This window comes from Phoca vitulina, unplaced genomic scaffold (assembly GCF_004348235.1).
Source record: "Phoca vitulina isolate PV1807 unplaced genomic scaffold, GSC_HSeal_1.0 scaffold52, whole genome shotgun sequence".
Taxonomy (NCBI): Eukaryota; Metazoa; Chordata; class Mammalia; order Carnivora; family Phocidae; genus Phoca; species Phoca vitulina.
In genome coordinates, this window is record NW_022589755.1 from 6,400,543 (window position 1) to 6,414,758 (window position 14,216).

General features: G+C 52.3%; 1 protein-coding gene across 1 annotated transcript; it reads left to right on the plus strand.

The window, feature by feature from the left end:
- The first annotated feature begins 322 nt into the window (after positions 1 to 322).
- TSKS (testis specific serine kinase substrate) lies at positions 323 to 13,869 on the plus strand. The gene is made up of 11 exons (XM_032388446.1): positions 323 to 492; positions 919 to 1,144; positions 8,567 to 8,662; positions 8,866 to 8,949; positions 9,287 to 9,370; positions 9,921 to 10,207; positions 10,727 to 10,921; positions 11,356 to 11,529; positions 12,244 to 12,379; positions 13,444 to 13,568; positions 13,698 to 13,869. The coding sequence occupies exons 1-11, from the start codon at positions 323 to 325 to the stop codon at positions 13,852 to 13,854; spliced, it is 1,734 nt and encodes a 577-aa protein (XP_032244337.1). The 3' UTR covers positions 13,855 to 13,869.
- The last annotated feature ends 347 nt before the right edge of the window (positions 13,870 to 14,216 follow it).

A 14,216-nucleotide genomic window follows, 5' to 3' on the forward strand; every position in this document is an offset into this window, starting at 1 on the left:
CTGTCGAGCTCCCTGCTCAGCGGGGAGCCTGCTTCTCTCTCTCCCTCTGCCTAACGCGCCACGTGCCTGTGCTCTCTCTCTTTTTCTCTGTCAAATAAAAAAAAGAAAGAAAGAAAGAACTAGTAGGTGTTCCCAGAAACCCCCTGGGGGAATGCGCTAGCCAGTACCTTTTTCTACTCCTATGCCCCCCCCCTTACTGGGGCCCAGTGGTTGGGTCCTTTATGAGGCAGGCTGTGGGGACAGGGACTTTGAGGGTCCCTGGTCAGAGTAGGTGGAGAGTCTCAGAGGAAGGAGGCCTTGGGAGCAGGGCCCCCCACACGCCATGGCGAGCGTGGTGGTGAAGACAATCTGGCAGTCCAAAGAGATCCATGAGGCTGGGGACCCCCCTGCAGGGGTCGAGAGCCGCTCCCAGCTGGTCCCCGAGGCTCCTGGGGGGGTGACCACCCCGGCCAAGGGGATCACGAAGAAAAAGAAGGCCGTGTCGTTCCACGGGTGGGTTTGTCGCACCCTGTCGGGGACGGTCCTAGCGCCCATCACTGCCTCCAACAGAGCACGAGTCCCACTGTGGGTGCTGGAGGAAGGGGAGGGGAAGCAGAGGAGAGGGCAGAGGAAGGGCAGACAAGAGGGTGGTGGCAGAGTGTGGGAGGTAGAGAGAAAGAAGGTAGTGGGGATGAAGGGAGCGAGGAAAAGGTCAGTGGGGAAGGAAAAACTCAGGAGGAGGAGGGAGGACTAATGGAGGGAGAAGGAAGTAGGCAGCGTGGATGGAGAAGGAAGAAGACATTAGGCAGGGGGGACGGAGGAGGAAGAAAGTGGGTGGTGAGATAGGAGTCAGAGCAGGGGGTGTGGAGACAGGGAGATGGGAGGGGCCGTACCCCCTGGGCCTGCACCTTGAGCCCCCTGCTGGCTTCTCCTCCCCAGGGTGGAGCCTCGGATGTCCCACGAGCCAATGCACTGGTGCCTGAACCTCAAACGGTCCTCAGCCTGCACCAATGTGTCACTACTCAACCTGGCTGCCATGGAGCCCACGGACTCCTCAGGGACAGACTCAACTACGGAGGACAGTGGCCTGCTTGTGCTGCCGGTGCCCCCTGCCTCCCCCACCCCACCCTGGGCTTCAGATGACCCAGACATCACGGAAATACTGGTGAGGGGCCCTGGCTGGGGAAGACGAGGGTCTTCACCCTGGTGGTGGGCAAATACTAAGGATGGGGGGGAGGGGTGTCTTCTTGACTTGGAATGAGAAGGTTCTGGTGACCCTCAGGAACTGCCTCCTTCTCCCCGAACGGCCAGCCATGACTCAGTTCCATCCTGGGTGGAATGATGCTTGTTGCCTAGGAATTGGTCTTTAGTTCATCCACTCCTTTCCACATGTCCTGGGTGAGGCTGGGGCCATAGATAGGAGTCAGGCCAGGTTCCCAAACTTGGGGAGGTCCTGGTCTGGTGGGGGTGACAGAGACAGACCGCGGTGATAAATTTCCATAATTGAGGTAACACTGGGTTTCCCAGAGAAGGGCCACTCAAACCAGGCTGGGAATATCAGAGAATGCTTCCTGGAGGAAGCAGTGTTGGACCTGGGCTTTGACGGTGTAGTAGGAGTTCTCCGAGGGGACCACCTAAGCATCTGAGGCAAAACTGGGAGGTGAGCAAGATCTAGGGGGAACTTAGAGAATTCCTGGCTAGAGCATGGAGTGCTACGGTTTGATCCTTTAACTTCCCTGCCAACCTCTATTGCGGCCAGGCTTCCGCTGAGCCAGGCCCTGAACTGGACTTGACACGGACTCTGAGAATTATATGAATAATAACCATGGTCGTAATGATGCTAATAAGATTCAGTAGCATTTACTGAGCACTTTCTATGTTCCGGGAGCCTCAGTTTCCCCATCCGTAACACAGAAATGCACGTTTGTTCTTCCAACAAATGCGTCTTGAATACCTGCGATGCACCGGGCCCTGGTGTAGGAGCAGGAAATAGAGCAAGACAGGGTTCTGGATGTAACCACACCCACTTCATGAGGTTGTCATGACAATGAAGTGGTGCTCCTTCATGTAAAATGTTTATTTAGCACAGTAGCCGGCCGTGAGCCCAGAAGAAGTGTTGCTTATTGTTTTTTATTTATTCCCATTTCACAGATGAAGATATTGAGGCCAAGAAAGGTTGAATAGCACAGCCAAGGTCACGCAGCTTATAAGGAGTGGAGGCAGTCTTAGGAGATGGGGGGGCACCCTGGGTGCTTTTGGGGGGCAACAGAGGTCACTGTGGGAGCACTAAAGAGGGTGGCCTTGGCCCAGTTGGCCATGACCAAGGGAGGCTTTCCAGAAAAGGCAACACATAGGCTGGATCTTGAAGATAAGGAAGGCATTCCCCAAGCAGAAGACAAGGAATGGTGTTCTAGCTAGCTGGAACAGTTAAGTGCAAAAGGACAGGGGTTTAAAAGAGCCTGGAGAATGGGAGTAACTACAAACTGGTCTCTGGGGCTGGAGTGTGGTGTGTCAGAGAGACAAGGCTTGAGTGGGGAAGGCAGAGGCCACACAGGCTGAGAAATGTGGGTGTGTGCCTGAGGGCAATGGGGAGCCACTGAGGGTTCCTGGGTAGTTTGGGAGTTTTGACTCCAGTCCCATTTACTAAGCACCCACTATGTGCCAGACACTGTGTCACGTCCCTGTGGGGAGGGTCTCTTTTTCTTCCATTGGAAGTTCTGCCAGGGAACTGGTATAATTACCAGTTTAAAGATGAAAACAAAAATAACAGGCACAGAGAGGTGGAGTGACCTTTGCAAGGTAGGAGAGCCTGTGAGAGACAGGGCGAGGACTAGAAGCCAGGTGATGTGCGAGCAAAGGTCCTTTCTTTCCCTAGAAGACTCTTCTGCAGCTGGTGTGGGGATGTTTGGAAGATGGAGGCTGGAGGCAGGGAGGCAGGGAGGCGGGACAGGAGACTGCGCTAGGGTCCAGGTTAGAAGGGCCAGATGGAGAGAACAGGGCAGAGAGACATCTCCCCCCGCCAGAATGGTGTCTTCCTTCTCTGTGAGCATTGCTCAGACAGTACCTGCAGAAGTCTGCCTCCCACCAGAGCTGTTTCTGAGTCATGTTCCCCAGTGGATCGTGACACCCAGAGGAGAGCTCGCTTTGGGGCTGCAGGGATGCATCAGCCTCCAAGGGGGTTCAGGTTCCTTCTCTGTGAAATGGAAAAGTAATGATGGCTAACACCCAGGGGTATGTGCAGAGCAGGGAGAGTGTGGACAGCAAGAGCACATCCTGGCACTCGGCACCTGAGCCACATCAGGAGAGAACGCTGGAGACAGGCAGAGAGGAGGGGGCGGAAACCCAGGGAGAGGGGGGTAGAGACGGGGGGGGGGGGGGCAAAGACGGGGGGGGGGGGGCAGAGACCAGAGGGCGCGGGGCAGAGACTAGAGGGAGGGGACAGAGATCCGGGAGGGGGGCACAGAGACCAGAGGGAGGGGTACAAAGATCCAGAGAGACATGGGACAGAGAACTAGAGAGAGGGAAGAGAACTGGATGCCTGGGGACCGTGGTTGAGATGACAAGTCCCAGACTGGACAGAGAACAGCAGGAGAACACGAAGCAGACGGTTTTGGCTCCTGTCTTAAGCTTTGACACCTTTATGAGGCCAGAGGAGGAACTGAGATGGTGGTATTGCTTTTTGAGAAGGTCAGTGAATCAAAGCAAAGATGCACAGGGCAGGGCTTTTGACCTCTGCTTGGGACCTCTCTTGCTCTCTGCATAATTCCTGGAAGCTGCTGTAAAATCTTGGTGCTAAGCCCCTTCCTGGTAATTCCTGCCCTGCTGTCATTATTTTTAACAACTCTGACACTAATCACTGAGTTTGCCTTATCGATCATACCATCTTGTTGACCCTTCCTCACTGCCATCTGAGCCAAGGTATCATCATTCCCATTTTATGAGAAAGGAAACTGAAGCAGGCTCAGAGTGGGGGGTTAGATTGCTGAGTTACAGCCTACAGGTGGCCATGGAGGGATTTGTCCCCATCTCTGGCTCCCCCCTCACCATCATGCCATTCACTTCTCAGCCAGGGCTGACAGGCTCTGCCTTCACCACCCCCTGATCTGCTTTCAGTGAAGCGGAAACTCACCTCCAGGGACCCAAACTGCCCCTTCTCAAGAAGTGTTGACCAAGAGCCTTTCTGAGCCAGCCTGTGTTCCTTCCAACAGCAGCCCTGGGAGGTTAGCTATTAGCCCCATCTCCATGTGACAGGAGGGTAACAGATGTGCAGAGAGGTGAAACCCTCTCCCTGAGATCCTACAACTACTAAGTGGGAGAACTGAGTTGACCCCAGGACCTGCTTTCCTTGTTTCCCAGAATGGCTACAGGAAGCCCAAGACCCTCTGGGTCTTAGGTTAAAAATACCACTTTGTGTATTGGTTAGTTATCGCTGTGAAACAAATTATCCCCAAACTTCAACCAAACAACCTGGAATGGCTTAGCTGGGTGGTTCTGGCTCAGGATCCCTCATGAGGTTGGAGTCAAACTTTCAGTAGGGGCTGCAGTCATCTGAAGGCTTGACTGGGGCTGGAGGTTGCTCATCCACATTCACACGGCTCTTAGTGGGAGACTCATTTCCTGGCCCCATGGGCCTCCCCAGAAGTGGCTGCTTATGACATGGCAGTTACTCCCCAGAGCAAGAGAGGGCAAGCAGGAAGCCATGGTTCCTTTTATGAACTCGTCTCTTAAATCACACACCATCACTTCTGCCTGATTCTGTTTACTAGGTGTGAGAGTCACTAAGTCCAGCTCACACTCAAGTGAGGGGGATAAGGCTCCTCATTTTAAAGGGGCGTCAAAGAATTTGTGGACATATTTCAAAACACAGTATTTTGTGGGGGGTTATTTGTACAAGCCACTCATCAGGATGAGGAAGTTCCCTTCTATTTCCAGTTGATGAATGTTTTTATTATGAAAGTGTCAGATTTTGTCAAATGCTATTTCTATTGACATGACTATGTGTGTTTTCTTCTTTTATTCTATTGATATATTACATTGATTTTCATATGGATTTAAAAATTTATTTTCAGGCGCCTGGGTAGCTCAGTCGTTAAGCATCTCCCTTCGGCTCAGGTCATGATCCCATGGTCCTGGAAATCAAGCCCCGCATCAGGCTCCCTGCTCGGCGGGAAGCCCGCTTCTCCCTCTCCCACTTCTCCTGCTTGTGTTCTCCCTCTCACTATCTCTCTCTCTTTCAAATAAATAAAATCTTAAAAAAAAATTTATTTTCATATGTTAACCAAATTTGCATTTGTAGGATAAATCCTACTTGGTCATGGTGTAAATTCTTGTTTTTATGCTGCTGGATTTGGTTTGCTAGACTTTTGTTGAGGATTTTGTGGCTGTATTCAGAAGGGATATTGGGTTCTAGTTTTATTTTCTTGGAATGTCTTTGGTTCTGATACTAGGGTAACACTGACCACATAGAATGAGTTAGGAACTGATCCCTCCTCTTCTATTTTTGTTTTTGAAGAGTTGGAGTTGCATTGATAGCAATTCTTTCTTAAATGACTGGTAGAATTCACTAGTGAAGCCATCTGGTACTGGGCTTTTCTTTGTTGGAACTAACTCAATTTCTTTACTTAATGGTCTATTCAGATGTCCGAGTTCTCTTTGAATCACTTTTGATAGTTTGTGTGTTTCTAGGAATTTCCTTGTTTCATCAAAATAGTCAAATCTGATGGCACACAAGTGTTCATAGTAGTCTTTTAAAAAAATATTTTGGGGTGCCTGGGTGGCTCAGTCGGTTAAGCGTCCAACTCTTGATTTTGGCTCAGGTCATGATCTCAGGGTCGTGGGATTGAGCCCCACGTTGGGCTCCATGCTCAACACAGAGTCTGCTTGTCCCTCTCTCTCTGCTCCTCCCCCCGCTTGTGCTCTCTCTCTAAAATACAAAAAAAATAAAATAAATAAAATATTTTATTTTATTTTATTTATTTATTTATTTTTTAAAAAGATTTTATTTATTTATTTGACAGAAAGAGACACAGCGAGAGAGGGAACACAAGCAGGGGGAGCGGGAGAGGGAGAAGCAGGCTCTCTGCGGAGCAGGGAGCCCGATGTGGGACTCGACCCCAGGACCCTGGGACCATGACCTGAGCCGAAGGCAGACGCTTAACGACTGAGCCACCCAGGCGCCCAATAATATTTTATTTTTAAGCAATCTCTACACCCAACATGGGGCTTGAACTCACAACCCTGAGATCAAGAGTTGCACACTCCACTGACTGAGCCAGCCAGGTGCCCTGTTCATAGTATTCCTCTTATAGTCCTTTTTCTTTCCCTAATCTTGGTAGCAATGTCCCCTCTTTCCTTCCTGATTTTATTAATTTGAGTCTTCTCTTCCGTGGTCGGTCTTGCTATAGATCTGTAAATTGTGTTGATCTTTTCAAAAACCAGCTTCCAGTTTTGTTGATTTCATCTATTCTCGATTTCAGTGTTTGTGCACTCCAGTCTTTATTGCTTCCTTCTGCTAGCTTTGGGTTTGTCTTGCTCTTCTTTTTCTAGTTTCTTAAGGAGGAAAGTTAGGTTATTGGCTCTGAGTTCTTTCTTCTTTTTTGAAGGTGTTTAGAGCTCTGAAGTTCCCTCAAGGTACTGCTTTCACTGCATCCATAAGTTTTTGGATGTTGTGTTTTCACTTTCCTTTATCCCAAAGTGTTTAATATTTTTTCTTTCATTTTTCTACTCATTGGTTGTTTATGAGTGTGTTTAGTTTCCCTAGATTTGTTAGTTCCCCAAATTTCTTTCTATATTGACTTATTTTTAAGATTTTTTTTTTTTAGAGAGAGAGAGACCGGGGGGAGGGGCAGAGGAAGAGGGAGAGAATCTTTTTCTTAAAGATTTATTTATTTGAGAGAAAGAGAGCGTGTGTGTGTGTGCGCACTGGCGGGGGCAGGGGAGAGAATCTTCAAGCAGACTCCCCATTGAGTGCAGAGCCTGACACAGGGCTTGATCTCACCACCCATAAGATCATGATCTGAGCCAAAACCAAGAGTCGGACGCTTAACTGATTGAGCCACCCAGGTGCCCCTTTTTCATGCATTTTAAAGCTCTGTTTGGTGAATATATATTTATAACGGTTGTGTCTTCCCAATTACTTGACTCTTACAGGTTTGGGCAGTTTTTTCATTTTTTTTACGGAGGGGTGGAATTTTGGGGTTCCACTATTTTACTTACGTCACCTTAATACCATATTTCTTTTCATACCTGTTCTCCAGAGCAATCATTCCAGAAACGTGATGCTGTCCCTATCTTACAATGGAGGAAACTGTCCTCTCTTTTCTCTTTTTGTGTTATTAGTTCAGCAACTCTGAAGGAAACCAAAGTAACTGGCTAAAGTAAGATAGTTGTCTCACATAAAAGTCTCAACAAGCATAGCAGGCTTGCTCTTGAAATGCAGCGGGTTACAGCCTCCTGTGATCTGGCGGTTCAGATATTAAGTCACAAGTTTGGCTGCCGTAACAAAAAGACACAAAATAGCAGCGGTTAGGCAAGATAGAAAATGTTCTCTCTCACTTGTAAGTCTTCACAAGTGATTGGAATTTGAGTACACGGGCTCCACAGTGTTGGGGATTCAGGCTTCTATCTTGTTGCGCCCTCCAACTGGTCCAAGATGGTTGCTCAGCCTTTAGCCATCAACTTTGCATTCCAGCCAGTAAGAAGAGAGAAAGTGGGCCATTTCCCCTCTTTTCCTTTAATAAAGGCGTGACTTAGAAATTGCCTACATCTTGCTACTCACATCCCATTGGCTGAAACTTTGTCATATGGCCACACCTACTTGCGGGGGAGTGTGGGAAATGTAGTCTTTGGCTGTATAGTCATGTGCCGGGCTAACTCCTCTGTAAACGTGAAAGAGCAGAGAGTGGATCCTGCCACATGCAGCCCCCTTGAGCCACAGTTTGCTTGGCATGAGTCACAGAGCATTTGCTGGCGATATAAGGTGGGGATGATCAGAGGCTGTGTGGTGTCATGGTTTAAAACAAAGGCTCTGGGTTTCAATTCCAACAAGGCCATCTCATGGGCTGTGTAAAGGGGTCTTGCTTCTCTAAGCCTCATTTTCCTCATTTGCAAAATGGGCCAAATAACCTCAAGAGGTGTGGCTTTGAGGAATAAAAGGGAAAATGTGTGTGTTTGGCCTGGTGTGTAGTGAGTGCTTATATCTGGAAAGTGGGTTATCTTAAAATTTTTTTCCAGTGCCCGGAGTGAAAGACAGCATGTGTTTTAACAGTTTATCTTATTTATGTCTGTGGATCCCAGGGGCATTTATCTCTGTTTGGTTGAGACCATCCTCCCATGTGTCTGAGTGCACCCCCGACCTCCCACTCCCTCCTGGATCCTACTTATTTTCCTTCCATTCCAGCAGAAAGCGAGCCCACCCCCCGGTTTTACGGAGCAGGAATACCAAGAATCAAAGAGGTGCAGCCCTGGCCCGAGGTCACACAGCCATTCCAGGGCAGAATCAAGGTGTAAACCGGGCCTCCTCCCAGTTCTGGACCTTTTTCTTGCTCCCACACACCCACTGACCCACCTTCTCCCATTCTTTCCCCAGAGTGGGGTCAACAGTGGATTGGTCCGTGCCAAAGACTCCATCACCAGCTTGAAGGAAAAGACCACCAGGGTTAACCAGCACGTGCAGACGCTGCAGGTGGGGGGACCCCCCCCCAAACACCTCTTATTCCTCCACAGCCACGTTCCCCTCTTACAGCTCTCCTCCAACCCAGTGTACCCACTGCCCGGGTTGGATGGTTGAGGCTCAGAAGGGAAAGGGACCTTCCCCGGGCCCAGCCTCTCCTCCCCAGGGGGTATTCCCTGTGACCTGGCTAACCTCTCCTCCCTTCTGTGCGCCAGAGTGAGTGTTCTGTGCTGAGTGAGAATCTAGAAAGGAGGCGACAAGAAGCGGAAGAACTAGAAGGGTACTGTAGTCAACTCAAGGTGAGGGGCTGGGCGGCAAGAGTGGGGTGGGGAGAAGGGAGGGGAAGTAGGAAGAAGTGAGGGCGGGAAGAAATGTGAGGAGGCATGGAGTCATAGACCGGAGCGAGGTGGAAGTGGACAAGTAGCCTGGGAGGGGGTCTAAGGAGGAAGCCCTCCCTTACGTCAAGGGAACCAGGTGGATAAGGGACAGACCAATGAGCAGAAGGCAGGCTTCCGGGGAAGAAGTGGGTGTGTCTTGTCTGAGGGGTTGGAGCCTATATTAAACTAGCGAGGGTAGGGGTTGGGAGGCGGAACTGGAATGGGAAGGCAGGGTCCCCGCCCCGGTGTCCTGACCCAGGAGAACTGCCGGAAGGTGACCTGGTCGGTGCAAGATGCTGAAATAAAAACCAACGTCCTGAAGCAGAACTCTGCCCTGCTGGAGGTGAGGAGGGGATTTGGGGAAGAGGATCAGACGCACGAGGTACTTGAGGTAGACTTCAGGTGGGACTTCCCGCCCTGCCACCCCCACCACCACACTCGCCCCTTCACATTCATGGTCATATTCCTCCATGCACAGTCACATTCGGTGAGGGATTCGTGTTGGACTTTGAGCAGGAATGCCTGTCCTGCCCACGTTCCCACTCACTTCCCAGCAAAATGTTGGAAAATCTTCCACTGTCCTTCCTAAACAGGAGGGACTGGAATTTGACACCACGGAGAACTGGAGTGGGGGTGGAGGTCTGGATGGAGACCTGGAGGCAGGCATTCGGAGGTTAAAGTGAATCGGCCTCCAGCTAGGCTTCAAATGGGACAAGCCTCCCTAGTAACAGCAGTCAAGAGTCCATTTAGACTTGAAGCGGGACTTCCCGATATTCTATTCCACATCCATTTGCTTTCCAATCTCGGGGATTCAATGGGCAGCGTTGAGGGTGGAGGTGGCTGTGGGCGGCAAGGGGCCGGACGCTGTAACCCTGCCTTCCTTCCCTGCCCAGGAGAAGCTGCGCTACCTCCAGCAGCAGCTGCAGGATGAGACGCCGCGGAGGCAGGAGGCCGAGCTGCAAGAGCTGGAGCAGAAGCTGGACGCTGGCCTCTCTCGGCACGGCCTGGGCCCCACCACCCAGTCCCCTGGCTGCTCTGGTCCTTCAGGGAGCCCCGACGAACCCCCACGACCGCGCAGCATGGCCCCAGGCGGCTGGGGTATGGGGCCCCGGGCAGGGGAGGGCCCCATCATAAGCGAGCAGGAGATACAGAAGGTCTCCGTTGGCCTTGAGGAGCTGAGGCGAGTGGGAAAGGGGGGCGGTGTGAAGCCTCAAGGAGCTAAAATGGGTGGGTCCGACGGTGGAACCTCGAAGATCTCTGGGGACAGGGCCTAGGAGGTGGAGCCTCAAAGAGCCTAGGAGGGAGTGCGTTGGTGACCTGGAAAGGCCGGACTTCAAAGAACTGAGTTTGAGTATAGGGTTGGCCGAAGGGAGGTCCGCGTCTGGTGAAACTAGGGTGGGCGGGTTTGGGTAGGCGACAGGTCCTCGGAGGCTCCAACTTCAAGGGGACAAAGTTGGGGTGAGCGGTGCCTTTTTGTCTGGTGGAACTTATATGGAGCTGGGGGGCAAGACCAGGGAAGGGCCAGGACACCGGATAAGGGGATAGAGGCAGGGTTCTGTAGGACGTGGGAGGATTACAAGAAATGGACAGGACAGGAGAATCTGGGGGCTGGATGGGTCCAGAGCCATGGGCGGGGCGGGGCTGCCGGGGACGTGTCCAAACCTGAGCCTTGACCGGATCCTTACCTCTACCTCTCCAGGAGGGAGGTGTCCTCGCTGACTGCCCGCTGGCATCAGGAGGAGGGAGCGGTGCAGGAGGCCCTGCGGCTGCTCGGGGGCCTGGGTGGCAGGCTCGACGGCTTCCTGGGCCAGTGGGAGCGGGCGCAGCGTGAGCAGGCGCAGGCGGCGCGGAGCCTGCAGGAGCTGCGGGGCCGGGCGGACGAGCTGTGCACCATGTAAGAACCAAGGCGAGGGAGCGGCCAGGGGTGGGGGGCGGGGCCTTGAAGGAAAGTGATGGGCCAATCAGCTGGGGCCTAGCGGTAGAGACCGTGGACTGGCAGGAGGAAGCTCTAATTAGAAGGTAGGGGGCGTGCTATACCCAATAAGGACTGAAGGGCGGGGCCAATTAGAGAAGGGTCGAGTTCCATACCTTAAAAGGACAAAGGGAGGAGCCAAGTCAGAACGGGGAAAGCCATTGAGAGAACAGGGAGGGGCATTCCAGAACTTAAAACACAAAGGAAGGGCCAATCAGAGCACAGAGGGGCGGGCGTGGCGGGAGTATTGCCGACTAGATGCGAACAGAGGAGCTGGGCTGATAATGGGTGGAGTGCGGAGAGGACTTTACTGTTGGAGAGGCGACCTCGCAGCACGGGTTACTCTCACACCTCAGGGTGGAGCGATCAGCAGTGTCTGTGGCTTCACTGAGGAGCGACCTGGAGGGACTGGGCCCAGTGAAATCTATTCTGGAGGAGCTGGGGCGGCAATTTCAGAGCTCTCGAAGAGGGTCTGACATCTCCATGAACCTGGATCGGCCGCCCCAAGGCTCCTGTGCCCGCTATGCCAGGTAAGGGGATGGGGCCTGGCGGGGCCTGGTGCATTCTGGGTCATGTTGACAGCACATTGAAGATGGGGCACCGACCAAGAGTAGGGGGTGGAGGCGGAGGGGGGGCGCGGAGTTCACTTCAGGTTATAGGCTATCCCCATGCATTTTAGGACAGGCTAGTCCTGCTGCGTTATGGCAGCCAGATTTTCCCCCCTCCCTACAAAGTGAAGTCAGTGTCTTCTGGAACACAAATTTTGATACCTTTCGAGCATCCTGGATTTCCAGCGCATTGTGGGAAGGTTGGGATGTGGCACTTGGTGGGAGGCAGGGTTTCTCCGTGCACTGTGGGAAAGGTGAGACCTTGGTGCTTTGGACAACCAAGGGGTACCGTGCTTGGTCCGTATTGGGAAGTGAGGGACTTCCAGTACAATATGGGATCACGTCTAACTAGTTCATTGTGGGAAATGTTTTTTGTTTTTGTTTTTGTGTTTTTTTATGAACCAAGGGCTGTCTGGTACCCTTTGGGAGTGGGAATCCCCAGGCATTGTAGGAACTCACACTGTGAAAACAAAGGAAACCTGATGCACTGTAGGTTGGCCCCAGTGCATGGTGGGAAGGTTGCATGGGTGCATAGTGGAGGCAGGATCTGGGTGGAGGCGGGGCGGCTGGGAATGGGGCATCTGTGAATGGAGTTGGTACTAGGCTTCTTACACCTGGTGATGGTCCCTCCCTCAGCCAGGGGTCACAGCTGTCCACAGAGTCCCTGCAGCAGCTGCTGGAGCGCGCACTGACCCCACTAGTGGACGAGGTGAAGCAGAGGGGCCTGGCTCCCGCCTGCCCCAGCTGCCAGAGGCTACACAAGAAGATTCTGGTACCAGGAACCATAGGCCATCATGGCCCACTTTTCTGTCAGGGGAGCGGGAGGGGAGCCCCGGACACAAGGATACTGTTGGTGTGTGGCAGGACGGGAAGCAGTAAGCTGTGGGCAGCATGGGGGGGGATGGGGAAGCAGTTTGGTGGTAAGTCATAGGTCAATCATTATGGAACCCGGGGTGATGGCCTTGGGCCCAAAGCACGATGACACGTTGGATCTGGTGCACTGTGGGGTGCAGGAAACAGACACCAGTCTATAGCTTCATGGAATATAAGCCTGATTTTCTATAGACCTTAAGAGAGGCAATATGGGATCACTGAGGTTAGACAGGGGACCCAGCAAAGAGAGGTCATCAGAAGTTAATGCATTATGGGAATTGGAGCTATATCTCTTCACGAGGCATTGCATCCCAGGCTCACGCCCAGTAGCTGATGGGACTTGAGGCCTGTGTACATTCTGAAACATAGATATCTAATGTATTATGGGATACTGGCCTCATGTATGATGGGGTCCAAGTTTGCAGTAAGTGAGACAGACACTGATGTGGCAGAGCTCTAGGATTGACACATGATAGGACATGATGCCTGGGACACTGGGGAATATAAGGAACCAGGGCTCTGTGGACTATTATTGTTAACTGAGATGCTGGTCTCATAGATGAAGAGATGTGGGGTCTTACGAATTAGGGGATGTAGAAGTTCACCACATAACGGGATATGATGGGACACTGGGGCCCAGACACATATCAAATGCATGACAGTTCATGGGCATTAGGGGACAATATGTTAGGTGCTGATTTAGTGCTTGCTGGGACATAGAAAGCCAGTACATTAGGGGACACACAGTGGGACAGACACAGGGTTAGCACACAATGGGAATTTGGAAAGCCAGCACATTGTGGGATGCTGGGGTCAGTCTCAGGCCCCGAAGTATGATGGGATGCCCTGGGGGAGGAACGTGGGTCCCATGGGCCCCATGCCCCTTGCCCTCCGCGATCCAGCTCCCCCTCCACCCCCAGCCCAGTCCGGCAAGCCCAGCCGCGCCTACACTCCTCTCCCTAGGAGCTGGAGCGCCAGGCCTTGGCCAAACAAGTCAGGGCAGAGGCCCTGAGCTCCACCCTTCGGCTGGCCCAAGACGAAGCCTTGAGGGCCAAGAACCTGCTGCTGACGGACAAGATGAAGCCGGAGTGAGGAAGGAGGCTGAGGGCATGGGAGGAGGGTGAGGTCTTGGGGAAAGGGCCTGAGTCACCCTCTTCACTCCAGCCCCATGGCATCTGGCCTCATCAGTCCCAGCTCCCCACTCTCTGTCATTACAGGGAGAAGCTGGCCACTCTGGACTATCTACACTTGAAGATGTGCTCCCTCCATGATCAGCTCAGCAACCTGCCACTTGAGGGGTCCACGGGGACAATGAGGGGAGGAAGTAGTGGGGGGACTCCCCCAAAACGTGGGGGCCCAACCCCTGAACAATAAATGGCCTCTCATGCTGGCATGAATTCTGTCTCGTTTTTGGCACCAAAGGGGGGGCTGATAAAGTGCACACACACCACGCACCAGCCTCTGCTCGCTATGACTCAATCCTCGGCCAATGGGGTGTCCTGGTTTCTAGAGAGGTGCTGATAATGGTACAGTTCTTTGAAAAGTCAAGAGGGGGTAGAAATAAGGTTCTGTGGTACAGTTTGGGTCTGTCAATCCAGATGTTTTTATTTATTTATTTATTTTAAGATTTTATTTATTTGACAGAGAGAGACACAGCGAGAGAGGGAACACAAGCCGGGGGGGAGAGGGAGAGGGAGAAGCAGGCTTCCCGTGGAGCAGGGAGCCCGATGCGGGGC

Excerpts from the sequence above, each read along its gene's own strand:
- TSKS (XM_032388446.1), top strand. The coding sequence starts at position 323 with ATGGCGAGCGTGGTGGTGAAGACAATCTGGCAGTCCAAAGAGATCCAT. Across the intron at positions 1,145-8,566 it reads CAGACATCACGGAAATACTG|AGTGGGGTCAACAGTGGATT; the intron begins GTGAGGGGCCCT and ends TTCTTTCCCCAG. Across the intron at positions 12,380-13,443 it reads GGCTACACAAGAAGATTCTG|GAGCTGGAGCGCCAGGCCTT; the intron begins GTACCAGGAACC and ends TCCTCTCCCTAG.